This window comes from Anomaloglossus baeobatrachus, chromosome 7 (assembly GCF_048569485.1).
Source record: "Anomaloglossus baeobatrachus isolate aAnoBae1 chromosome 7, aAnoBae1.hap1, whole genome shotgun sequence".
NCBI classification, from domain to species: Eukaryota; Metazoa; Chordata; class Amphibia; order Anura; family Aromobatidae; genus Anomaloglossus; species Anomaloglossus baeobatrachus.
Window position 1 is genome coordinate 145,952,616 of NC_134359.1, and position 24,322 is coordinate 145,976,937.

A 24,322-nucleotide genomic window follows, 5' to 3' on the forward strand; every position below is an offset into this window, starting at 1 on the left:
AAAAACGCATCTAAAACGCGGTAAATACGCATGCGTTTTTAGCGCTATTTTGTGGTCAAAAGTAACATTGGGCAAAATCAATTACTGCCAGAGGGTGCGTTTTTACATGTGTTTTGGACGACGCAAAGTGCAGACACAGCCATATACAGAGCCGCTAAGTACCAGAAGAGCAGAATTCCCCCTCAAGTGTTCTGATTTTGAAAATAATAGAGTAGAAAGTGGTTCCTCTGAGCCCGTGTAACCAAGCGATGAATCAGATAAAATTTGAGTTTATCTATGCGTTTCGAGGTCATCTGGCCTCTACTTCAGGATAAAACCATAATAATAATAATTCTTTGGGGGTGCCTTTCTGCAAAGGGTACAGGACGACTGCACTGTATTGAAGGGAGAATGGATAGAGTCATGTATCGTGAGATTTTGGCCAACAACCTCCCTCCCTCAGTAATAGCATTGAAAACGGGTCGTGGCTGGGTCTTCCAGCATGACAATGACATGAAACACACAGCCAGGGCAACTAAAAAGTGACTGCACAAGAAGCATTTCAAGGTCCTAGAGTGGCATGCGCTACAGTGGTGTTCTGTTGTAAACACACTGTAGGAAAATTAAAAGGCCGGCAGCCTAAAAAATGTTTTGGGGGCCTAAGCACTATGGCTATCAGGAATCTGCCTGAGGGCCAGATCATATAACATTGGCCAGCTGTAGAATAATCAGAAAGTTATTTTTCATAAATTTACTAAATCCTCCATTTATCCCAAAGACCAAAATTCCCTATCATCTTGCTAAAGTACATTTGTTTTTCCTTTACAGAAACCAAACGCATCACTTGTCTTGTCCAATTTATCTGACCACCATATTGAAATCACTGTATATAATAATCAGGCACTTTTGATTAACCATTATAAAATTTCAGAATTCATGAATAAATAAAGCAATCAAATTAGTCATGTAAAAACAAACAGGCTGCATTATCAATTTCTTTCCTATAGATTTGAGTAGAAATTTTATTATGAATGGCAACAGTCACAACTCTTGAAAGGGGAGAACAAGCAGAATACTGAATTTAAGATGCATTGGATGTCTTGAGGTACCAAATGAGGTTCCTGAAGAAAAATTATTCTATCAAGATAACCTTGGATTCTATTAAATATAGCCAATCTTTTTAACTTATTATGCCCAGAAGCTGGCAGGATCGCCGGATCAATTGTCTTAACTGTTTACCCACCATAAAAATAGGACAAGTTGAAAACTCTTAAGTTGAGAATATTAAGATATTATTTTGATTAATATTGTTCAGCTTGCTTTCTCCAGGAGAAGGACTTACTTGCATATATTTTCCCTTTAACCACTTAACGACCACGAACAGTAAAATTACATCCTAGCAGTCATAGTGTTAATCCCTGTCAGCTTCTGCGGGCAGCCGGGGGGGGGAATCCATGCACATGTCGACTGATTTGTACAGCTGACATGTGTGTCTCACAGACACAAGTGGAATCGCGTTCCACCCGTACCTGTTAACACCTTAAATGGCGCTGTCAAAATGTGACAGCACCATTTTAATGGTGAACGCGGTGAAACTTTACTCACTGGCTGCTATCGGAAGTCATGTGATGTGATCACATGGAGCCGATGGTAGCACAGGGTTATGTGATGACTCCTGTAGCTATCATGGCTCACATCTTGTTTCACCCTGCCGAGTGCTGTCTGAGTCAGGAAAAGAGCATATCTGCTGGTCTCAGCTGTGTAGCTGTGATCAACAGAAATCGAAGAGCGATCAGACTGCTGATCCTTATAGTCTCCTAGGAGGACTAGTAAAATAAAATAAAAAAATAAGTTTTTAAAAAAAAATAAAAAAAACCTAAAAGTTTAAATCACCCCAATTTGCCCCATTGAAGATTAAAGGGTTAAAAAATAGACACACTTTTGGTATTGCCGCGTTCAGAAATGCCCAATCTATCAAAATATGAAATCAATTAATCTGATCAGTAAATGGCGTAGCGGCAAAAAAATTCCAAACGCCAAAATTAAGTTTTTCGGTCGCCACAAATTTTGCACAAAATGCAATAAGAGGTGTTCAAAACATAGCATCTGCGTATAAATAGTGCCATTAAAAACGTCAGCTCGAGACAGTAAAAATAAATTATCACTGAGCCATAGATCACGAAAAATTAGAATGCTACAGGTCATGGAAAATGGCGCAAAAGGTTTGCCACTTTTTTTGGACAAACGTCTGATTTGTTTTGTAACCCCTTCAATAAAAGTAAAACAATAAATGTCTACGAACTCGCACTGACCTGAGGCATCACACTGTCACATCAGTTTTACCATATAGTGAACACAGTGAATAAAATATCTGAAAAACAATCGTGCAATTGCACTTTTTTTGCAATTTTTTTCACACTTGGAATTTTTTTGCCATTTTCCAGTACACTATATGGTAAAACTCATGGTTTCATTTAAAAGTACAACTCATTCTGCAACAAGCAAGCCCTTACATGGCACAATTGACTGAAAAATAAAACATTTACGGCTCTCGGAAGAAGGGGAGCGAAAAGTAAAAAAAAAGGAAAATGGAAAATTGGCCGGGGGTAAAGGGGTTTTTAAGCATTGCTTTTAAAAAGGTGTCCATACACTATGAGCCTGATTTATTAAAGCTTTCATGCTAGGATTCTGGTATAAAAGCATTGAAATGTTGCAAAATTTAGGCTCATCTAAAAGCTACATTTTGGGACTTTGCAGTTTCTTTTCACCAGTTATTACCAGCTTCGACAAAATAGGTGGATTTGACGAGGGACGGGACTCATCAAATTTATGACGAGGTGTGAGAAGCAGATAGAGGTACACAACACTCGTGTGACACACCTCATTCTTGAATTAGGAGCCACTGACTCCAGCATGCTAGTCTTGGTCAATCGAGTCCCCATGTCTCTTCAATGAGAGGCAGTTTTCTCTTTAAAAAGTTATATTTTAGAGTATTTTAGAGTTGTGTTGAATTTTGTCCTTTTTCTTTTCACAAAATCTATAAGTCTCACTTGGCTTAATGCAATAAGGTTATTTATAGTTATAATTAAGTGACATCTGACTCTTTATAATACAGACCCTCTGCTACATCCTGGTTATTACTATAGCAAACATTGCAAATCTGGCCAGCACAGCTACAGCCATCACAATACAGAGGGACTGGATTGTTGTTGTTGCTGGAGATGACAGGAGCAAATTAGCAGGTAAGATTTAATACTACTTAAATATGTTCATAAAATATAAAAAAACAAGGTAACATACAATCTAAATTGAACCTGGCAGGCAAAAACAGGCAGCCTAAATATAGGGAAAATATGTGTCATAACCAAGCAACATGTCCGTGTTTTAGAGTCACAGTCCATGGTTCAGGCAGCATTAAAGAGGTTGTCCCATGAACAAAGTACATTTTAATTAATAGATCTTGGAATAATAATAGGTTCCACAATTGAATGTTAATAATAATGTTCCTGTGCTGAGATAATCTTATGGCTGTGCCCCTGCTATGTACTGTGTAATTGCTGTGTCTGACCATACAGGGACATGGTCTGAACATAAAACAGCTCTTGGCCAGGGAAGGAGCAAAATAGTATATAAATAGGGGCACATGGGATGCAGATGATTATTTCTATGAGTTAAAACATTTCCTTGCTTGTGTTATCACAGGAGCAAGTGTGTCATCATAAATCAATTCAGTGATGTAGGAGCTCCTGCTGCCGCTGAGCTCATATGTCAATGACATATTCCCAGTGTGACTTTTGATTAGCTAGGTTGTCATGATGTCATCATTCTAGCATCTAGAGGTCAAGGACTGCTGACCTAGCAGAAGAACAAACATCTCTAATATTAAATATATTAGTAGTTATGTAAAAAAAAAATTAACTTTATGCAAACATTTTTGTTTAGCCTTATTGAGATAAAGTTATTCTCTTTTTTTAATGTTTTAATGACAGACATGAATGCAACAGTGAGACGAATCGATCAACTAACAAACATATTGGCTCCATTGGCGGTAGGACAGATAATGACCTTTGGTTCACCTGTCATAGGATGTGGATTCATTGCTGGTTGGAACTTGATGTCAATGTGTGTAGAATATTTTCTCCTTTGGAAAGTTTACCAAAAGACACCAGCCTTGGCTATTAAATCTTGCCTAAAAGATAATGATCAGGAATTGAAACAATTAAATATAAAAGGTAATAGATAATATATTGGTTTTGTATATCAAAAAAAGTAGAAATAATTTCTCTGAAGTAATAAATCGAAGTCTTAAGGCTACTTTACACACTGCGATATCGGTCCCGATATCGCTAGTGTGGGTACCCACCCCCATCTGTTGCGCGACACGGGCAAATCGCTGCCCGTGCCGCACAACAGCCGTCATACATACTTACCTGTCCGGCGACGTCGCTGTGATGGGCGAACCGCCTCCTTTCTAAGGGGGCGGTCCGTGCGGCGTCACAGCGACGTCACTGAAGCGTCACTGAACCGCCGCCCAATAGAAGCGGAGGGGCGGAGATGAGCGGGACGTAACATCCCGCCCACCTCCTTCCTTCCTCATAGCGGCCGGGAGGCAGGTAGGGAGAGCTTCCTCGCTCCTGCGGCGTCACACGGAGCGATGTGTGCTGCCGCAGGAACGAGGAACAACTTCGTTACTGCTGCAGTAACGATAATTGAGAATGGACCCCCGTATCGCCGATTAGCGATTTTGCACGGTTTTGCAATGATGCAAAATCGCTTATCGGTGTCACACGCAACGGCATCGCTAATGCGGCCGGATGTGCGTCACAAAATCCGTGACCCCAACGACTCCGCATTAGCGATGTCGCAGCGTGTAAAGCCCGCTTTAGGCTAGGGCCCCACTTTGCGTTTCCACCTGCGTTTTTGGTGCTTTTTAGGTCCGTTTTGAGAAGCACCTTTTTCATGCCAAAAGGCATGCGTTTTGATTTCCCAGCAAAGTCTATGGAAAATGGGGATTTCTAGACCCCACTTTGCGTTTTAAAACGCTGCGTTTAATTTGCATATTTTGTGGTAAAAACCATGCGTTCAAAGAAGCAACATGTCAATTGTTTTTGCCATTTTGGGTGCGTTTTGCTAACATTGAAGTCTATGAGGAACGGCAAAAACCAAGATTCCAGCAAATTCCTGTGTTTTACCTGCTTTTCCAGTGCAGAAAACATGCGTTTTGGACTTCAAAAACGCATGCTTTTTGGACATCAAAATAATGATTTCATATGTCCCTTTACACACACACATAGTCCGACAATTAAAAATAAGAATTTTAACCCCTTAAGGACGGAGCCAGTTTTGTCCTTAATGCCCAGGCCATTTTTTGCAATTCTGACCAGTGTCACTTTATGAGGTTATAACTCTGGAACGCTTCAACGGATCCCGGTGATTCTGACATTGTTTTTTCGTGACATATTGTACTTCATGATAGTTATAAATTTAGAACGATATTTTTTGCTTTTGTTTGTGAAAAAATCGGAAATTTGATGAAAATTTTGAAAATTTTGCAATTTTCAAACTTTTAATTTTTATGCCCTTAACCCAGAGAGTTATGTCACACAAAACAGTTAATAAATACCATTTCCCACATGTCTACTTTACATTAGCGCAATTTCTGAAACAAAATGTTTTGGGGTTAGGAAGTTAGAAGGGGTCAAAGTTCATCTGCAATTTCCCATTTTTTCAACAAAATTCACAAAACCATTTTTTTAGGGACCACATCACATTTAAAGTGACTTTGAGAGGCCTAAGTGACAGAAAATACCTAAAAGTGACACCTTTCTCAAAACAGCACCCCTCAAAGTACTCAAAACCACATCCAAGAAGTTTATTAACCCTTCAGGTGCTTCACAGGAACTAAAGCAAAGTGGAATGAAAAAAAGCAAAAAATAAAATTTTACCTAAAATGTTGCTCTACCCCAAATTTATTCACTTTTAGAAGAAATAACACAACAAAATGAACCCCAAAACTTGTTACCCACTTTCTTATGAATGCGCCAACATCCCACATGTGGTCAGAAACCTTTGTTTGGACAAATGGGAGGGCTCGGAACAGGAGCAGCAATATTTGAATTTTGGAAAGCAAATTTGGCTGAAATAGATTGCGGGCACCATGTTGCATTTACAGGTCCGCTAAGGTACCTAAACAGAAGAAACCCCTCACAAGTGATGCCATTTTGGAAAGTAGACCCCTCAAGGCTTCTATCTAAGGGTATAGTGAGCATTTTGGATCCACAGGTACTTCACAGATTTTGATAACGTTACATTGTCACATTGAAAATTTTCATTTTTTTCTCAAAAATGTTGCTTTAGCATCAATTTTTTCAAGAGGTAATTCCAAAAATTTCACCCCAATGTTTGTTACCCACTTTTTTATGAGCGCGGTGATACCCCACTTGTGGTCTGAAACCTTTGTTTGGAGACTTGGGAGGGCTTGGAACGGAAGGAGCAATATTTGAATTTTGGAAAGGAAATTTGGCTGAAAAAGATTTCGGGCACCATGTCGCATTTGGAGGACCCCTAAGGTATGCAAACAGCAAAAAACCACCACAAGTGACCCCATATTGGAAACTAGACCCCTCAAGGAATTTATCTAGATGTTTGGTGAGTACCCTGAACCTCCAGGTGCTTTACAGAAGTTTATAATGTTGAGCCATGAAAATAAAAAATAAAATTTTACCATAAAATTGTTACTTCAACCAGGTAGCTTTTTTTTCACAAGGGTAACAGGAAAAAAATCACCATGAAATTTATTGCGCAATTTCTCCTGAGTTTGGTGATATCTTGTACGTGGTGGAAATCAACTGTTTGGGCACACTGCAGGGCTCGGAAGAGAAGGAGTGCAACTTGACTGCAAAATTGGCTGGAATCAATAGCGGACGCCATGTTGCATTAGGAGAGCCCCTGAGGTGCCTAAGCAGTGGAGGTCCCCCACAAGTGACCCCATTCTGGAAAATAGACCCCACAAGGAATTTATCTAGATTTTTGGCGAGTACCCTGAACCCCCAGGTGCTTCACAAAAGTTTATAATGTTGAGCTGTGAAAATAAAAAAAATATATTTTTACCACAAAATTGTTACTTCAACCAGATAGCTTTTTTTTAACAAGAGTACACGGAAAACTATCAGCATAACATTTATTGTGCAATTTCTCCTGAGTATGCTGATACCTTATGTGTGGTGGAAATCAACTGTTTGGGTGCACAGCAGGGCTCGGAAGGGAAAAAGTGCCATTTGACTGAACAATTGGCTGGAATAATTAGCGGACGCTATGTCACATTTGGAAAGCCCCTAAGGTGCCTAAACAGTGGAGGTCCCCCACAAGTGACCCCATTCTGGAAACAAGACACCTCAAGGCTTTTATCGAGGTGTATATTGAGCATTTTGAATCCACGAATACTTCACAGAATTTGATAAGCTTAGGTTGCCATATTGAAATTTTCATTTTTTTCACAAAAATGTTGATTTAGCGACACATTTCTCACTTTTTCAAGAGGCAACAACAAAACGTGTACTCCACAGGTTATCTAATTTCTTGTGAGCGCAGGGATACCCCACATGTGGCCAAAAACCTTTGTTTGGATAAATGGGAGGGCTTGGAATGGAAGGAGCACCATTTGATTTTGGAAAAGTTGAAGTAAATTGCGCGCACGATGTCACATTAGCAGGGTCCCTTGGGTACCTATACATCAGAAACCCCCCACAAGTGACCTCATTTTGGAAACTAGACCCCTCAAGGATTTTATTCAGGAGTATAGTAAGCATTTTGAATCCACAGGTACTTCACAAAAATGTTGCTAGTACACAGTGTCAGCCTTCCTGCAGAGATGTGAGTGTTGTCCACGGGAGAACGCAGCTGCCCATGCCCACGATTTGGGTTCAGGCTGCTGTGGACTTTAGCTCTATTCTACCTGCAGAAAACACTCATCTCCGCAGCATAAATTGACATGCTGAGGCTCGGGAAGCTGCGCCACAGGTCGGTTTATGCTGCAGAGAAAAGAAACACAGTGGGCACGGGATTTCTAAAAATCCTTCCACTGTGCTTCTACTGCACAACGCAGCGTTATGGACGCAGGGAAAACACTCTGCGCCCAAAACGCTGCAAACCCTGATTGTGGGCACACAGCGTAAAATGCTACAATGGATGAATGGATAGATGTCAAACATATATATAATGTCCACCCCCCTCTGCAGATTCTAAGCTGGCGCCCTTTAGTGCCTTTCATGTGACACTAAAGGGTGCCTAGCCTTGTATTTAGCCCAAAAGAAAAAAAAATAATTAAAATAAATGACGTGGAGTCCCCCCTATTTTTGATAGCCAGCTAGGGTAAAGCAGACAGCTGTAGCCTGCAAACCACAGCTGACAGCTTCATCTTGTCTGGTGATCAATTTGGAGGGCTCCCCAAGCTGTTAATTTATTTATAAATAATTAAAAAAAAAAATTAAAAAAAACAAAACAAACGTGGGGTCCCCCCAAATTAGATCACCAGCCAAGGTGAAGCTGACAGCTGGGGTCTGGTATTCTCAGGATGGGAAGAGCCATGGTTATTGGACTCTTCCCAGTCTAAAAATAGCAGGCCGCAGCCGCCCCAGAAATGGCGCATCCATTAGATGCGCCAATTCTGGCGCTTCGCCCCAGCTCATCCCACGCCCTGGTGCGTTGGCAAACGGGGTAATAAATGGGGTTGATACCAGATGTGTAATGTCACCTGGCATCAAGCCCAGCAATTATTTATGTCACGGCGTCTATCAGATACCCGACATAACTAATTGACAGTAATAAAAAAAAAAATTGACAACAAAAAAAAATTATTTGAAAAAACACTCCCCAAAACATTCCCTGATTAGCCAATTTATTGAAAAGAAAAAAAAAATCCGCTGTAATCCATTTGGACGTCCCACGTCGACTCTGGACCTTCTAGATGTGAGGACCCTCCATTTGAGGAGAGTGGGTGCAAAGAATCTGCACCCACCCTCCCTGGGTCACAGCTGCAGAGTGCCAAGCAGCAGCAGCAGCCAGCGTCCTGAACACAGGAAGCTGTCAGCTGCTCGGCACATGTGATCGGCGTCTGCTGTGAAGGAGCCGGAGGAGGGGGGCCGCTGGGGATCAGCGCTCCGACAGGTATGTAGGACACCGGGGAACACCGGGGTGGGGATAGGGGGTGACTTGGCAGGGCCTGGGGAGCAGGTTTCTGTCGCATGTGTTATGGCACATACGACAGAAACCATAGGAACAGTGTGAATGTGGCCGGCGCGCTGCTGTGCTCGCCGGTGCGCGCGCCCATCTTGGATTTTCTGGAGGGGGTTGGGGGTCGGGGGGGCACTTTGGGGACACCGGGGGACCGGAGGGAACCGAGAAAGAGATTTATCTCCCATCTGACATGTTTGATCATGCCAGATGGGAGATAAATCATTTTTTACCGGCGCGGTCATTTACTATAACTTGATGATCGGTATACGGTGTATACCGGTCATCACGTGACTGGGGACCGGAAAAACCAGCCCGAATCATGATCTCCAGGGTCTCAGCTACCCCCGGTAGCTGAAACCCCGGAGATTTTCTGACGCTGGGGGGCGCTATGCACTTTTTTCTGCCCGTCGTTTTAAAACGGCAGAAAGGAATAAGGACCCTTTTTTGGTGCCGTTTTAAAACGTAACGCGGTCGTAATGGGGTTAATAAATTCTTGCTATTTTTCCATTAAATATTATATTACCGCTATAATTTCATTAAATTAATCTATTTTCATTATTTTTCACAAAAATATAGATTTGTTTCTTTTTTTCCATGTTTTTCATTGAGTTTGACTATTTAAATTTTATTTAGCAGTGTCATGATGTTCAAAACGCATCTATCAAAACGCAGGTGTAAAAGCATGTAAAAAGCGCTGAAAACGCATCTAAAACGCGGTAAATGTACATGCGTTTTCAGTGCTAAATTTCTGAAAAAGGCAAAACGTGCGTTTAGAACTGCAAGTAGATGAACGCAAAGTGGGGCACTAGCCTTATGCTGAATTTGGGTTTAGTAGATGCCCGAAGAATGCTATCTATTAATGAGTGCTCTCTTGGTGCTTGGTCAAGTATTGCGTTGTGAACGTTATAACACAAATAAAAAAAAGTTTGTCCTGATGCTTTATGTAAAAAAAAACAAAAAAAAAACTTGCCCTCCCTCCCCTGGAAATGCTCTGTTTTTGGCTGGCTGTATGTGGGCCGAGCGCCAAACTGCCAATCACTAATTGACTTTTATTATACTCGTTACTCAAGTTGAACCCGTTAGAGCATCCGAACTGCTCGATTTGAGTAAAGCCCGCTACACACGCTTCAATATATCTCACAATCCGTCGTTGGGGTCAAGTTGTAAGTGACGCACATCCGGCATCGTTTGTGACGTATCTGCGTGTGACAGCTACATGCGATCAGGATTGAACGCAAAACCGTTGATCGCAAACACATCGTATCATTCTCTAGAATTGAGCGTTTTGTTGCAAGAACCTAGTCAATTGTAACGTGTGACATCCCTCATACGATTTTGTTGTCTGATGCTATGTGCGCAGGTGTGCGCTCTGCACCGCAGCGTAAAAAAGGTCTGCTTCAGAGCGCAGCTGAAAAGCTGCGTTCTGAAGCGCCTCACAATGTCTGTCATGCACTAATCTCTGTCAGTCGGTCACTATCTCTGTCCCTCACTCTCTGTCCATGTCAGTCTATCCCCCTCTCTCATATACTCACCGATCCCCGATCCCTGGCGCTGCACGGCATTCACACTGCTCCGGCGGCTTTTACTGTTTTGAAAAAGCCGGCCGCCCATTAAACAATCTCCTATTCCCTGCTTTCCCTGCCCACCAGCGCCTATGATTGGTTACAGTGAGACACGCCCCCACTCTGAGTGACAGGTGTCACACTGCACCCAATCACAGCAGCCGGTGGGCGTGTCTATACTGTGTAGTGAAATAAATAATTAAATAATTAAAAAAAACGGCGTGCGGTTCCCCCCATTTTTAAAACCAGCCAGATAAAGCCATACGGCTGAAGGCTGCTATTCTCAGGATGGGGAGCTCCACGTTATGGGGAGCCCCCCCACCCTAACAATATCAGCCAACAGCCGCCCAGAATTGCCGCATACATTAGATGCGACAGTTCTGGGACTGTACCCGGCTCTTCCCGATTTACCCTGGTGCGTTGGCAAATCGGGGTAATAAGGAGTTATTGGCAGCCCATAGCTGCTAATAAGTCCTAGATTAATCATGTCAGGCGTCTATGAGACACCCTCCATGATTAATCTGTAAGTTACAGTAAATAAACACACACCCGAAAAAATCCTTTATTAGAAATAAAAACACACACATATACCCTGGTTCACCACTTTAATCAGCCCCAAAAAGCCCTCCTTGTCCGGCGTAATCCAGGATGATCCAGCGTCGCTTCCACCGCAGCTGCATGGAGGTGACCGGAGCCGCAGCAGACACAGCCGCTCCGGTCACCTCCATGCAGCAAATGAAGACAGCCGTGCGATCAGCTGCTGTCACTGAGGTTACCCGCGGCCACCGGTGGATGCAGCGGTGGCCGCGGGTAACCTCAGTGACAGCAGCTGATCGCGCGGCTGTGTTCATTTGCTGCATGGAGGTGACCGGAGCGTCTGTGTCTGCTGTGGCTCCGGTCACCTCCATGCAGCTGCGGTGGAAGCGACGCTGGATCATCCTGTATTACGCCGGACAAGGAGGGCTTTTTGGGGCTGATTAAAGTGGTGAACCAGGGTATATGTGTGTGTTTTTATTTCTAATAAAGGATTTTTTCGGGTGTGTGTTTATTTACTGTAACTTACAGATTAATCATGGAGGGTGTCTCATAGACGCCTGACATGATTAATCTAGGACTTATTGGCAGCTATGGGCTGCCAATAACTCCTTATTACCCCGATTTGCCAACGCACCAGGGTAAATCGGGAAGAGCCGGGTACAGTCCCAGAACTGTCGCATCTAATGTATGCGGCAATTCTGGGCGGCTGTTGGCTGATATTGTTAGGGTGGGGGGCTCCCCATAACGTGGAGCTCCCCATCCTGAGAATACCAGCCTTCAGCCGTATGGCTTTATCTGGCTGGTTTTAAAAATGGGGGGAACCGCACGCCGTTTTTTTTAATTATTTAATTATTTATTTCACTACACAGTATAGACACGCCCACCGGCTGCTGTGATTGGGTGCAGTGTGACACCTGTCACTCAGAGTGGGGGCGTGTCTCACTGTAACCAATCATAGGCGCCGGTGGGCGGGGAAAGCAGGGAATACGAAATTGTTTAATGGGCGGCCGGCTTTTTCAAAACAGTAAAAGCCGCCGGAGCAGTGAGAAAGCCGTGCAGCGCCGGGGATCGGGGATTGGTGAGTATATGAGAGAGGGCTGGTAACTTCAGTTACTCAGGAGATTAGCGGTCACCGGTGAGTCTTCACTGGTGACCGCTAATCAGGACGCGACACAGACAGAGCCGCAGCATCACAATGAAGTCGGGTGAAGTTCACCCGAGTTCATTCTGACAGTGCGGCTCTGTCTGTGTCTGCTGTCATCTGCCATTCAGCTCTGCTACATGGCTGTCTGTGTCTGCTGTTAGCGGCCATGTAGCAGAGCTGAATGGCAGATGACATAGTAAAAACGCATCCCACATTACACACGCATTACACACGCTTGGCAAGTCAATAAATAAAAAAAAAAAAAAGGTGCCCAATGCATACATCACAGAACACATGATCTAAAGGATCGCACACACAATTGACCAATTTAACATAGACTACTAACGCTCGTGTGACAGCAAATGAACGACCAACGTGAAATCTCATAGATCCCGTATGCGACCTGGGCGTGTCACATCGCAAATGCGATTGTACAACTAATTGCAACGTGTAAAGTGGGCTTAATAAACACCTGAGGCATTTAGTGCTTGCTCATCATTACTACCTACTGAAAAATAGTACTTACTGTAAAATTTGTTGGAGGAGGCATGTAGTAATATGAGATGTTATTTAGAGTTATGTCTACTGTGCCTGGGTGTCTGCCTCCAATAGGCGTATATGCCCAAAAAATGGTACTCGACAGAGCATATGGTGACTCCATCTGCATCATTATAGTCAGTGGCTCGTCTGTGCATACGTCCAAATCTAGTTTTGCGGGGCCACTGAACGGGGAGAGGAACTCAGTGTGAACGCACCCTAGAACTCTGCAAAAAAAATCACCAAAAAGGCTGCATGAATGTAGGTTTTTTGCAATTTTATTTTATTGGTTTTATGCAAATACATACTAATAAAAAGCTGGTTTTTATTAGTATGTATTTTTACCATCAAAGCCTCCAGAAATCTCATGAACACACAAACTTTTTTTTTCTCTTAACTGAAATGGCAAACTGCTGCGTTTTGGCTGCGTTTTCGAAAGAAGCAGCATATTAATACTCTGCATTTTTACTGGTTTTTTTTCACCATTGGAAGCAATGAAAGTGAAAAAAAGGCAGCTGCAGTTTCTGCAAATTTTTTTTTTTTGGTGCCTTTTTGGTGAATGAAACTAACTTTATTTAAACACTAGCTGTACTACCCGGCTTCGCCTGGGTTAATAACTGCTGTTAACAAAATAGAATGTATTAACATGTATAAGTAGAAAAAACTCAGAAAAAGATTTTTTTGCGGGTAAACAAACTTTGTATTGTGTCAGAATAAACCTGCTTATTTCAAATAACACTAAAATTTATCTTTTTATTTATATCTCTTTAAAAATATTCTCACTATGACAAACAACAAAAAATACATATACAATGAAGATTAAAAAGGGTGTCTGGATCACTTTGCTTTAGACTCTTGAGAGGTGATTGAGATTGAGATCAGAAATTATTAAAGGAAATTATGACATAAGAATTTTGAACATTCTCTAGGCACCTTGGAATTCACAGATAAGTGTAAAACCTTATTGTTGAAAATATGAAAGGGAATTTTTTTTTCTAATAAGCAACCCTATTTTTACTATCTAGGACTATAAGGGCCATACTTAGGGCCAGCCGCCGAGGAGTGGGGGCACCGGAAAAATAAGGGTGAACTCCATTGGCCAGGCAGGAGTGAGACTGAGGGAAAGACCATAAGAAAAAAAATGGCAGCATGCTGCGTTTTGGTGAGTTTCACGTGCAAGTCACTCCAATGAAAGTCTATGGGTGCGTGAAAAAAAACGGTGTCACACAGACGGCACACACACCATCCTAGTGACAAGCGTTTTTCTAAATACACTTATCGCATGTTGCAGAAAACACTGGAAATGAGTGAGGTCTGTCGTTGTCGGACAATCTCTATTTCTGTCTGTCGGTCTCTCTGTCTCCCTGTCGTCGGTCTCTCTCTCTCTTTGTCGATCTATCCCTCTCACCTCCTCTCTAATACTCACCGATCACCGGCACGGCGCTGCATGGCTGTCACAAAGCTCCGGCGGCTTTTCCTCTTTTGAAAAAGCCAGCCGCTCATTATTCTATCTAGTATTCACTGCTTCCCCCGCCCATCGGCGCTTATGATGTTGAGTGACAGCTGTCTAACTACAACCAATCACAGCTGCCGGTGGGCGGGTCTATATCGTGCAGTAAATTAAATAAATAATTAAAAAAAACGGCGTGCGATTCCCCCCAATTTTGATACCAGCCAGGGTAAAGCCATACGGCAGGAGGCTGGTATTGTCAGGATGGGGAGCGCCACGTTATGGGGAGCCCCCCATCCTAACAATATCAGCCAGCAGCCGCCCAGAATTGCCGCATCCATTAGATGCGACAGTCCCGGGACTGTACCCGGCTAATCCCGAATTGCCCTGGTGCGGTGACAATCGAGGTAATAAGGAGTTAATGGCAGCAGCCCATAGCTGCCACTAAGTCCTAGGTTAATCATGGCAGGCATCTCCCCGAGATACCTTCCATGATTAACCTGTAAGATAAAGAAAATAAAGACATACACCAAAAAATCCTTTATTTGAAATAAATGACAAAAAAACCCCACTCTCTTTCACCACTTTATTCAAGTCCCCAAATACCCCTCCAGGTCCTGCGTAATCCACATATGTCCCACGATGCTCTTAGCTCTGCTACATCAGAAGCTCACAGAAAGTGGCCACAGACCACGACCGCTATCTGTGAGCTCCCCGCAGCAACTGAAGTGAGTTGCGCTATCAGCGATGACGTCAGTCAGGTTACCCACGGCCACAGAACTCAGCGGGTGGTCTTCTGCGTTGGCCGCGGGTAACCTGAGTGACGTCATCGCTGATAGCGCAGCTCACTTCAGTCACTCAGGGGATTTGCAGTCTCCGGTGAGACCTTAACCGGTGACCGAAAATCAGGCCATGACACACAGACAGAGCTGCGGGATGACAATGAAGTCGGGTGAAGTTCATCAGACTTCATTCTGATTGCGCGGCTCTGTCTGTGTCTGCTGTCAGCGGCCATGTAGCAGAGCTGAATTGCAGATGACATAGTTGCTGAGAACAAAAACAGATCCTATACAGATCACACACGAATTGCACATGGACTACAATCATGAGAAAAATCAGAGAATCGCATTGCTGTTGCATTGCACACTGATCAACACTTGGACAGAGCTCATGCTACTTTCTATCATGAGACTCGGTCCGATTTTACACTTGCAAGTGTGATTCAAGCCTCAGAGGTGGAGGCAGATGAGAGCTATGCTTGCAGGAGAGCCTGCCCTACGCATAATCCACCCAGGATCACAACTAAAGGGCTAAACAGAGCCTAGTGATGCATCTATTGAAGAGTGACTTCACCAAAATGGGGCAGATTAAAAAAGAAGTTATTATGGCACAAATAAATAAGTATATGTATAAATTAGTAGACCACATTGTTTTTTTGGGAATAACCTGTTAAAGGAGTTGTCCGACATAAACTCAAACATTTTTGTTAAGCTAATCTGTGCTGTATTGTCATATAAAACACCTCTACATTGTTATTTTTTGTTTTCTAACTTTTGTTCCTCTTGAATTATTCCTTTATTCTCTGCAGCTCTTTGTTTACATTCAGCACAAGCAAACTGACCACTTCCTGTGCTAAACCTTCCAGTCAGAGCTGGCACCGCCCAGCCTCAGTGTCCAGCCCCGCCCCCTGCTCGCCCCCTGCACACACATTCCCTGTCAGTATTCTGCCCCAGCACCTGACTTGTTATTACTACAGCATTGCAAATAACAGCCCCACATCGGGCTCTGCTCCCCACACACATATATGGCTCTGCATCACACACACATCGGATTTTGCACTGCACACACACAGGGCTCTGCACCGCGCGCACACACACACACACACACATCGGACTCTGCATTGCATACACACATAGGGCTCTGCACCGCACACACACATATCGCTCTGCACCGCACACACACATATGGCTCTGCACCACACACACACATATGGCTCTGCACCACACACACATAGGGCTCTGCACACCACACAGACACATATGGCTCTGCACCATATACACACATATGCCTCTGCACCGCACACACACATATGGCTCTGCACCGCACACACACACATGGCTCTGCACCGCACACACACATGGCTCTGCACCACACACACACATATGGCTCTGCACACCACACACACACATATGGCTCTGCACACCACACACACACATATGGCTCTGCACTGCACACACATAGGGCTCTGCACCGCGCACACACATAGGGCTCTGCACCGCACACACACATAGGGCTCTGCACCGCACACACACATAGGGCTCTGCACTGCACACATACACAGGGCTCTGCACCGCACACACACACATATGGCTCTGCACCACACACATACACAGGGCTCTGCACCGCGCACACACACACATCGGACTCTGCACCGCATACACACATAGGGCTCTGCACCGCACACACACATATGGCTGTGCACCGCGCACACACAAACATATGGCTCTGCACCGCACGCACACACGGCGCTGTGTACCGACCACCCCTACCCCCATAGGGAACACATGTAGGAAATACAAACTCACCCGTCCTCGGTCCCCGCCGCTCCTGCACGTTCGCACGCTGTGCTCTGGCCATATCAGCACAGTAGTGACGTCACCGCTGTTCTGAACTGTCAGACACAGACTGCACGGGCAGTGATGAGAAGCGGCGCTGCGCTCCCTCTCATCAGTGCTTTCAAATATATCGGCATCTGTGATCTGTGATGCCGGTATATTTGAATGTGCGATTCTGAGCAGGGGGCTCGGTGCTGGCGGTGACACCACGGCGGGGACTCCACGCATTGTACAGCCCAGCAGGGCGGCAACATGCTGTTCCAGATTTGCATGTCAACATGGTCCTGCCCATGTTGACATGAAATGACCGGAAGCAGCAAAATCACGGCAGGAGCGGTCACATGATCGCTCTGAGCCTGGGGAGAGGAGAGGGGCTGACAGCAGAGCAGGTAAGTGCTCACTGTCTACTTACCTGCCCCAATGTAGCCCAATAGGGTAATAATAAAAAAAGCAAATTACCTCATAACGATGGCCATACGACTTAAAGCAGCGGAAAAACAGGGTATTTATTCTGTTCTGCCGCTTTAAAGCGTCGGTCCGAAAAAAGCCTGTAGCGCCCCCCAGCGACCGAAAATCTCGGGGGTTTCAGCTACCGGGGGTAGCTGAGACCCCCCAGATTATGAATCGGGGTGTTTTTTTTTTTACCCCAATAATGTGATCACGGGTATACATCGTATACCGACGATCACATAAAAAAAAAGAAATGGCTGGTAAAACGGATATCTTTTTCATCTGACGTGATCAAGCATGTCAGGTGAGAAAGAAATATAAAACCCTAATGCCCCCAAGGCCCCCGATACCGGAGAGTCCCCCCCCACCCCTACTTCCCCTTCGGAACAGTCAAAATGGCGCAAAAGCGCACCGAAAACTGCCGCCTCCGACGGCTCAGCATTCATTTCCTTTTGATCTGAAATAATCAAACATTTCAGATTGGAGGGAAATGTCCTCCCCCTGAGCCCTCCTCCAGTACACCGGAGGCTCTCTGGTCCTCCGAGCCCCCTCCGGTTCTCCAGAGCCCTCACCCCTTACCCCCCCTCCGGAGCATGCAAAATGGCGGCGCGCACAGTAGCGCTCGGCCGCATTCATCCTGCTCTCATTTCTGTCGCATGTGACACGTCACATGCGACAGAAAAGTCGTCCCCAGGTCCTGCCAGGTCTCCCGCCGTCACCCCCCGTCAGCCCCCCGGTCTTCTCTGGTACCTGGCTGCTGCTCCGGTCCCCGCGATCACTCCGCCTCCTTCTGGAAAGCTGGCGGCGCATGTGCAGACAGCGACTGTCAGCTGGCTCCTTGACACTGACCTCGCTGCTGCTCATGCTGCTGTACTGTGGACAGGGGGAGTGTGAGTGCAGTAAACTGCAGCCACACTCCTCACATCGAGGGCCTGCTGTTCTAGAAAATGGGGGGTATGTTCTCTGAGCGTGCCCCTCATATTCTGGAATGATGTTACTGCAAGTCACTCTGCCCTAGGTTGGACCGGGGCAGTGTGAGTGCAGTATTCTCAGATTACTGTACCCACACTGCTCATGGAGAGCTTGCTCTTCCAGAAAATGGGGGATATGTTTCCTGAGCGTAGCCCCATATTCTAGAAGGTCCAGAGTCAGTGTGGGACCTCCAAACTAGATTACAGCGACCGGAATTTGTTTATTTTCAATAAATTGGTGAAAGAGGGAATGTGTTGGCGAGCATTTTTTCAAATAAATTTTTTTTTTGTCTTTATTTTTTTCTATTACTGACTGGGTTAGTGATGTTGGGTATCTGTTTAGATGCCGTGACATCATTAACACCAGGGCTTAATGCCAGGTGACATTACAGCTGGTATCAACCCCGTATATTACCCCATTTGCCACCGCACCAGGGCACAGGATGCGCTGGGGCGAAGCGCCAGGATTGGCACGTCTAATGGATGCGCCACTTCTGGGGCGACTGCGGCCTGCTATTTTTAGGCTGGGAAAGGCCAAATAACCATGGCCCTTCCCACCCTGATAATATCAGACCACAGTTGTCTGCTTTACCATGGCTGGTAATCCAATTTGAGGGGGACCCCACTTTTTTTTTTTTTTATTATTATTATTTCTAAATAATTATAAAAAACAGCCTGAGGTGAGCTCCAAATTGGATCACCAGCCAAGGTGAAGCTGCCAGCTGTGGTCTACAAGCTGCAACCGTCTGCTTTACCCTAGCTTGCTATCAAAAATGGGGGGGACCCCACGTTGTTTTTTTTTAATTGTTTATATTTGGGCTAAATACAAGGCACAACACAATGAAAGTCACTAACGGGCACCAGCTTAGAATATGCAGGGGGTGGGACATTATATATGTGTTAGACATCTATCCATCCCATCCTAGCTCTTTAGGCTATGTGCCCACAATCAGGATTTGCAGCATTTTGGAGGCAGAGTGTTTTCACTGCGTCCATAACGCTGTGTTGTGCAGTACAAGCACAGAGGAAGGATTTTTAGAAATCTCCTGCCCACATCATTTCTTTTTTCTGCAGCATAAACTGACCTGTGGCGCGGCTTCCTGAGCAGCAGGATGTCAATTTATGATGCAGAGACTAAAGTGTTCTTCGGAGGGAGAATAAAGTCCGCAGCAGCCCGAACCCGGATTGTATGCACAGGCAGCTGCGTTCTACCGTGGACAGCACATCTCCGCAGGAGGGCTGGCACTGCATCCTAGACACAGTGTCGTCGGATTGTGTGCAGGTAGCCTAAAAGTGAGAAATTTGGCGCTACAGCAACATTTTTGTGAAGTACCTGTAGATTCAAAATTCTCACGATACCCCCGAATAAAGTGCTTGAAGGGTCTAGTTTCCAAAATGAGGTCACTTATGGGGGTTTCTGCTGTATAGGGCCCAGGTGCTCTACAAATGCGACATAGTCCCTACAATTTATTTCAACTTTTACAAAATTCAAATCATGCTCCTTTCGTTCTGAGCTTTACTGTTTGTCCAAACAAAGGGGTTTTTTTGCCACATATGGGGTATCACTGCGCTCATAACAAACTGCATAACAAACTGTGTGGTCCATTTCTTGGTATTTCCTCTTGAAAAAAGGAGGAATTTGGTGCTAAAGCAACATTTTTCTGAAAAAAATTAAAAATTTCAATATGTCTACCTAAAGCCAGCTTTACACCTTACAATTAGGTATGCGATCTCGTATGCGATGTGACACGCCCAGGTTGCATATGCGATGTAATGAGATTGCACGTAGGTCGTTCATTTGCTGTCACACGTGCGTTAGTAGCCTATGTTAAATTGATCAATTTTGTGTGCGATCCTTTAGATCATGTGTTCTGTGACGTATGCATTGGGCACCCTTTTTTTTTTATTTATTGACTTGACAAGCGTGTGTAATGTGTAGGGATGCGTTTTTACTATGTCATCTGCCATTCAGCTCTGCTACATGGCCGCTGACAGCAGACACAGACAGCCATGTAGCAGCGGTGAATGGCAGATGACAGCAGACACAGACAGAGCCGCACTGTCAGAATGAACTAGGGTGAACCTCACCCGACTTCATTGTCATGCTGCGGCTCTGTCTTTGTCGCGTCCTGATTAGCGGTCACCAGTGAAGGACTCACCGGTGACCGCTAAACTCCTGAGTAACTGAATTGAGCAGCCCTCTCTCATATACTCACCGATCCCCGATCCACGGCGCTGCACGGCATTCACACTGCTCCGGCGGCTTTTACTGTTTTGAAAAAGCCGGCCGCCCATTAAACAATCTCGTATTCCCTGCTTACCCCGCCCACCGGCGCCTATGATTGGTTACAGTGAGACACGCCCCCCACGCTGAGTGACAGGTGTCACACTGCACCCAATCACAGCAGCCGGTGGGCGTGTCTATACTGTGTAGTGAAATAAATAATTAAATAATTAAAAAAAACGGCGTGCGGTCCCCCCCAATTTTAATGCCAGCCAGATAAAGCCATACGGCTGAAGGCTGGTATTCTCAGGATGGGGAGCTCCACGTTATGGGGAGCCCCCCAGCTTAACAATATCAGCCAACAGCCGCCCAGAATTGCCGCATACATTAGATGCGACAGTTCTGGGACAGTACCCGGCTCTTCCCGATTTACCCTGGAGCGTTGGCAAATCGGGGTAATAAGGAGTTATTGGCAGCCCATAGCTGCCAATAACTCCTAGATTAATCATGTCAGGCGTCTATGAGACACCTTCCATGATTAATCTGTAAATTACAGTAAATAAACACACACACCCGAAAAATCCTTTATTAGAAATAAAAAACACAAACACATTCCCTGGTTCACCACTTTAATCAGCCCCAAAAAGCCCTCCATGTCCGGCGTACTCCAGGATGGTCCAGCGTCGCATCCAGCGCTGCTGCATGGAGGTGACCGGAGCTGCAGCAGACACAGCCGCTCCGGTCACCTCCACGCAGCTAATGAAGACAGCCGCGCGATCAGCTGATCTGTCACTGAGGTTACCCGCTGTCACTGGATCCAGCGGTGGCCGCCGGGTAACCTCAGTGACAGATCAGCTGATCGCGCGGCTGTCTTCATTAGCTGTGTGGAGGTGACCGGAGCGGCTGTGTCTGCTGCAGCTCCGGTCACCTCCATGCAGCAGCGCTGGATGCGACGCTGGACCATCCTGGATTACGCCGGACATGGAGGGCTTTTTGGGGCTGATTAAAGTGGTGAACCAGGGAATGTGTGTGTGTTTTTTATTTCCAATAAAGGATTTTTTCGGGCGTGTGTTTATTTACTGTAATTTACAGATTAATCATGGAAGGTGTCTCATAGACGCCTGACATGATTAATCTAGGACTTATTGGCAGCTATGGGCTGCCAATAACTCCTTATTACCCCGATTTGCCAACGCACCAGGGTAAATCGGGAAGAGCCGGGTACTGTCCCAGAACTGTCGCATATAATGTATGCGGCAATTCTGGGCGGCTGTTGGCTGATATTGTTAGGCTGGGGGGCTCCCCATAACGTGGAGCTCCCCATCCTGAGAATACCAGCCTTCAGCCGTATGGCTTTATCTGGCTGGTTTTAAAAATGGGGGGAACCGCACGCCGTTTTTTTTAATTATTTAATTATTTATTTCACTACACAGTATAGACACGCCCATCGGCTGCTGTGATTGGGTGCAGTGTGACACCTGTCACTCAGCGTGGGGGGCGTGTCTCACTGTAACCAATCATAGGCGCCGGTGGGCGGGGTAAGCAGGGAATACGAGATTGTTTAATGGGCGGCCAGTTTTTTCAAAACAGTAAAAGCCGCCGGAGCAGTGTGAATGCCGTGCAGAGCCGCGCCGGGGATCGGTGAGTATATGAGAGAGGGGGTAAGAGGGATAGACTGACATGGACAGAGAGAGAGGGACAGAGATAGTGACGGACTGACAGAGATTAGTGCATGACAGACATTGTGAGGCGCTTCAGAACGCAGCTTTTCAGCTGCGCTCTGAAGCAGACCTTTTTTAAGCTGCGGTGCAGAGCACACACCTGCGCACATAGCCTCAGACATCAAAATCGTATGATGGATGTCACACGTTACAATTGACTAGTTTCGTACTACCAAACGTCCAATGTATGAGGAATAAACGACGTGTATGCGATCACCGTATTTTCGTTCAATATCGATCGCATTTAGGTTTCACACGCAAATACATCACGAACGATGCCGGATGTGCGTCACTTACAACTTGACCCCGACGACGGATTGAAAGATCTATTGAAGTGTGTAAAGCAGGCTTAAGGCTATCAAATTGTATGAAGTACCTGTGGGATCAAAATGCACACTATACCCCTAGATTAAATTCTTGAGAGGTCTAGTTTCCAGAATGGGGTTACTTGTGGGGGAGCTCCACTGTTTAGGTACCTCATGGGGTCTCCAAACGCAACATGGCGTTCACTAATGATTCCTGCCAATTTTGAAGTCAAATAGCGCTCCTTTCCTTCCGAGCCCTGCCGTGCACCCAAACAGTTGATTTCCACCACATATGAGATATCGGTGTACTCAGGAGAAATTGCACAATACATTTTATGGTGCATTTTTTTCCTATTACGTCTGTGAAAAAAGAGCTACCTGGTTGAAGTAACAATTTTGTGGTAACTTTTTTTTTCTTATTTTCATGGCTCAATGTTATAAAATTCTGTGAAGCACCCCAGGGGTTCAGGGTACTCACCAAACATCTAGATAAATTCCTTGAGGGGTCTATTTTTCAAAATAAGGCCACATGTTGGGGAGCTTCATTGTATAGGCACCTGAGGGGCTCTCTAAACGCAACAAGGCGTCCGCTATGGATTCCAGCCAATTTTGCAGTCAAATGGCACTCCTTCCCTTCCGAGCCCTGCCGTGCGCCCAAACTGTTGATTTCCACCACATATAAGGTATTGCCAAACTCAGGAGAAATTGCACAATAAATTTCATGGTGATTTTTTTCCTTTTACGCTTGGGAGAAAAAAAGCTACCTGGTTGAAGTAACGAGTTTGTGGTAAAATTTTATTTTTTATTTTCATGGCTCAACGTTATAAAATTCTGTGAAGCACCTGGGGGTTCAGGGTACTCACCAAACATCTAGATAAATTCCTTGAGGGGCCTAGTTTCCAAAATGGGGTCACTTGTGGGGGTTTCTGCTATTTACGCACCTTAGGGGCTCTACAAATGCGACATGGTGCCCGCAATCTTTTTCAGCCAAATCTCCTTTCCAAAATTCAAATATTGCTCCTTCCATTCCAAGCCCTTCCAATTGCCCAAACAAAGGTTTGTGTCCACATGTGAGGTATCCCCATGCTCATAAGAAAATGGGTAACAAATGTTGGGTCCAATTTTTGGAATTACCTCTTGAAAAAGTGAGAAAATTGATGCTAAAACAACATTTTTGAGAAAAAAAATGAAAATTTGCAATATGACAACGTAATGTTTTCAAAATCTGTGAAGTACCTGTTGGTCCAAAATGCTCACTATACCCCTAGATAGACGCCCAGTTTCCAAAATGGCATCACTTATGAGGAGTTTCTGCTCTTTAGGTACCTTAGCGGACCTGTAAATGCAACATGGTGCCCGCAATCTATTTCAGCTAAATTTGCTTTCCAAAATTCAAATATTGCTCCTTCTATTCTGAGCCCTCCCATTTATCAAAATAGAGGTTTCTGACCACATGTGGGGTATCAGCACGCTCATAAGAAAGTGGGTAACAAGTTTTGGGGTCCATTTTGTTGTGTTATTTCTTCTAAATGTGAATAAATTTGAAGTAAAGCAACATTTTTAGGTAAAATTTTATTTTTTGCTTTTTTTCAT

At 44.8% G+C, this 24,322-nt stretch overlaps 1 protein-coding gene across 2 annotated transcripts in view; it reads left to right on the forward strand.

Moving 5' to 3' along the window:
* SLC40A1 (solute carrier family 40 member 1) overlaps positions 1–24,322 on the forward strand; it is a 353,113-nt gene that overhangs the window by 282,641 nt on the left and 46,150 nt on the right. For both annotated transcript variants that reach the window (XM_075317736.1, XM_075317735.1), the window contains exons 5-6: positions 3,095–3,221; positions 3,969–4,211. In XM_075317736.1, the coding sequence (XP_075173851.1) occupies positions 3,095–3,221; positions 3,969–4,211 (370 nt within the window). The remainder of the gene's footprint in view (positions 1–3,094; positions 3,222–3,968; positions 4,212–24,322) is intronic.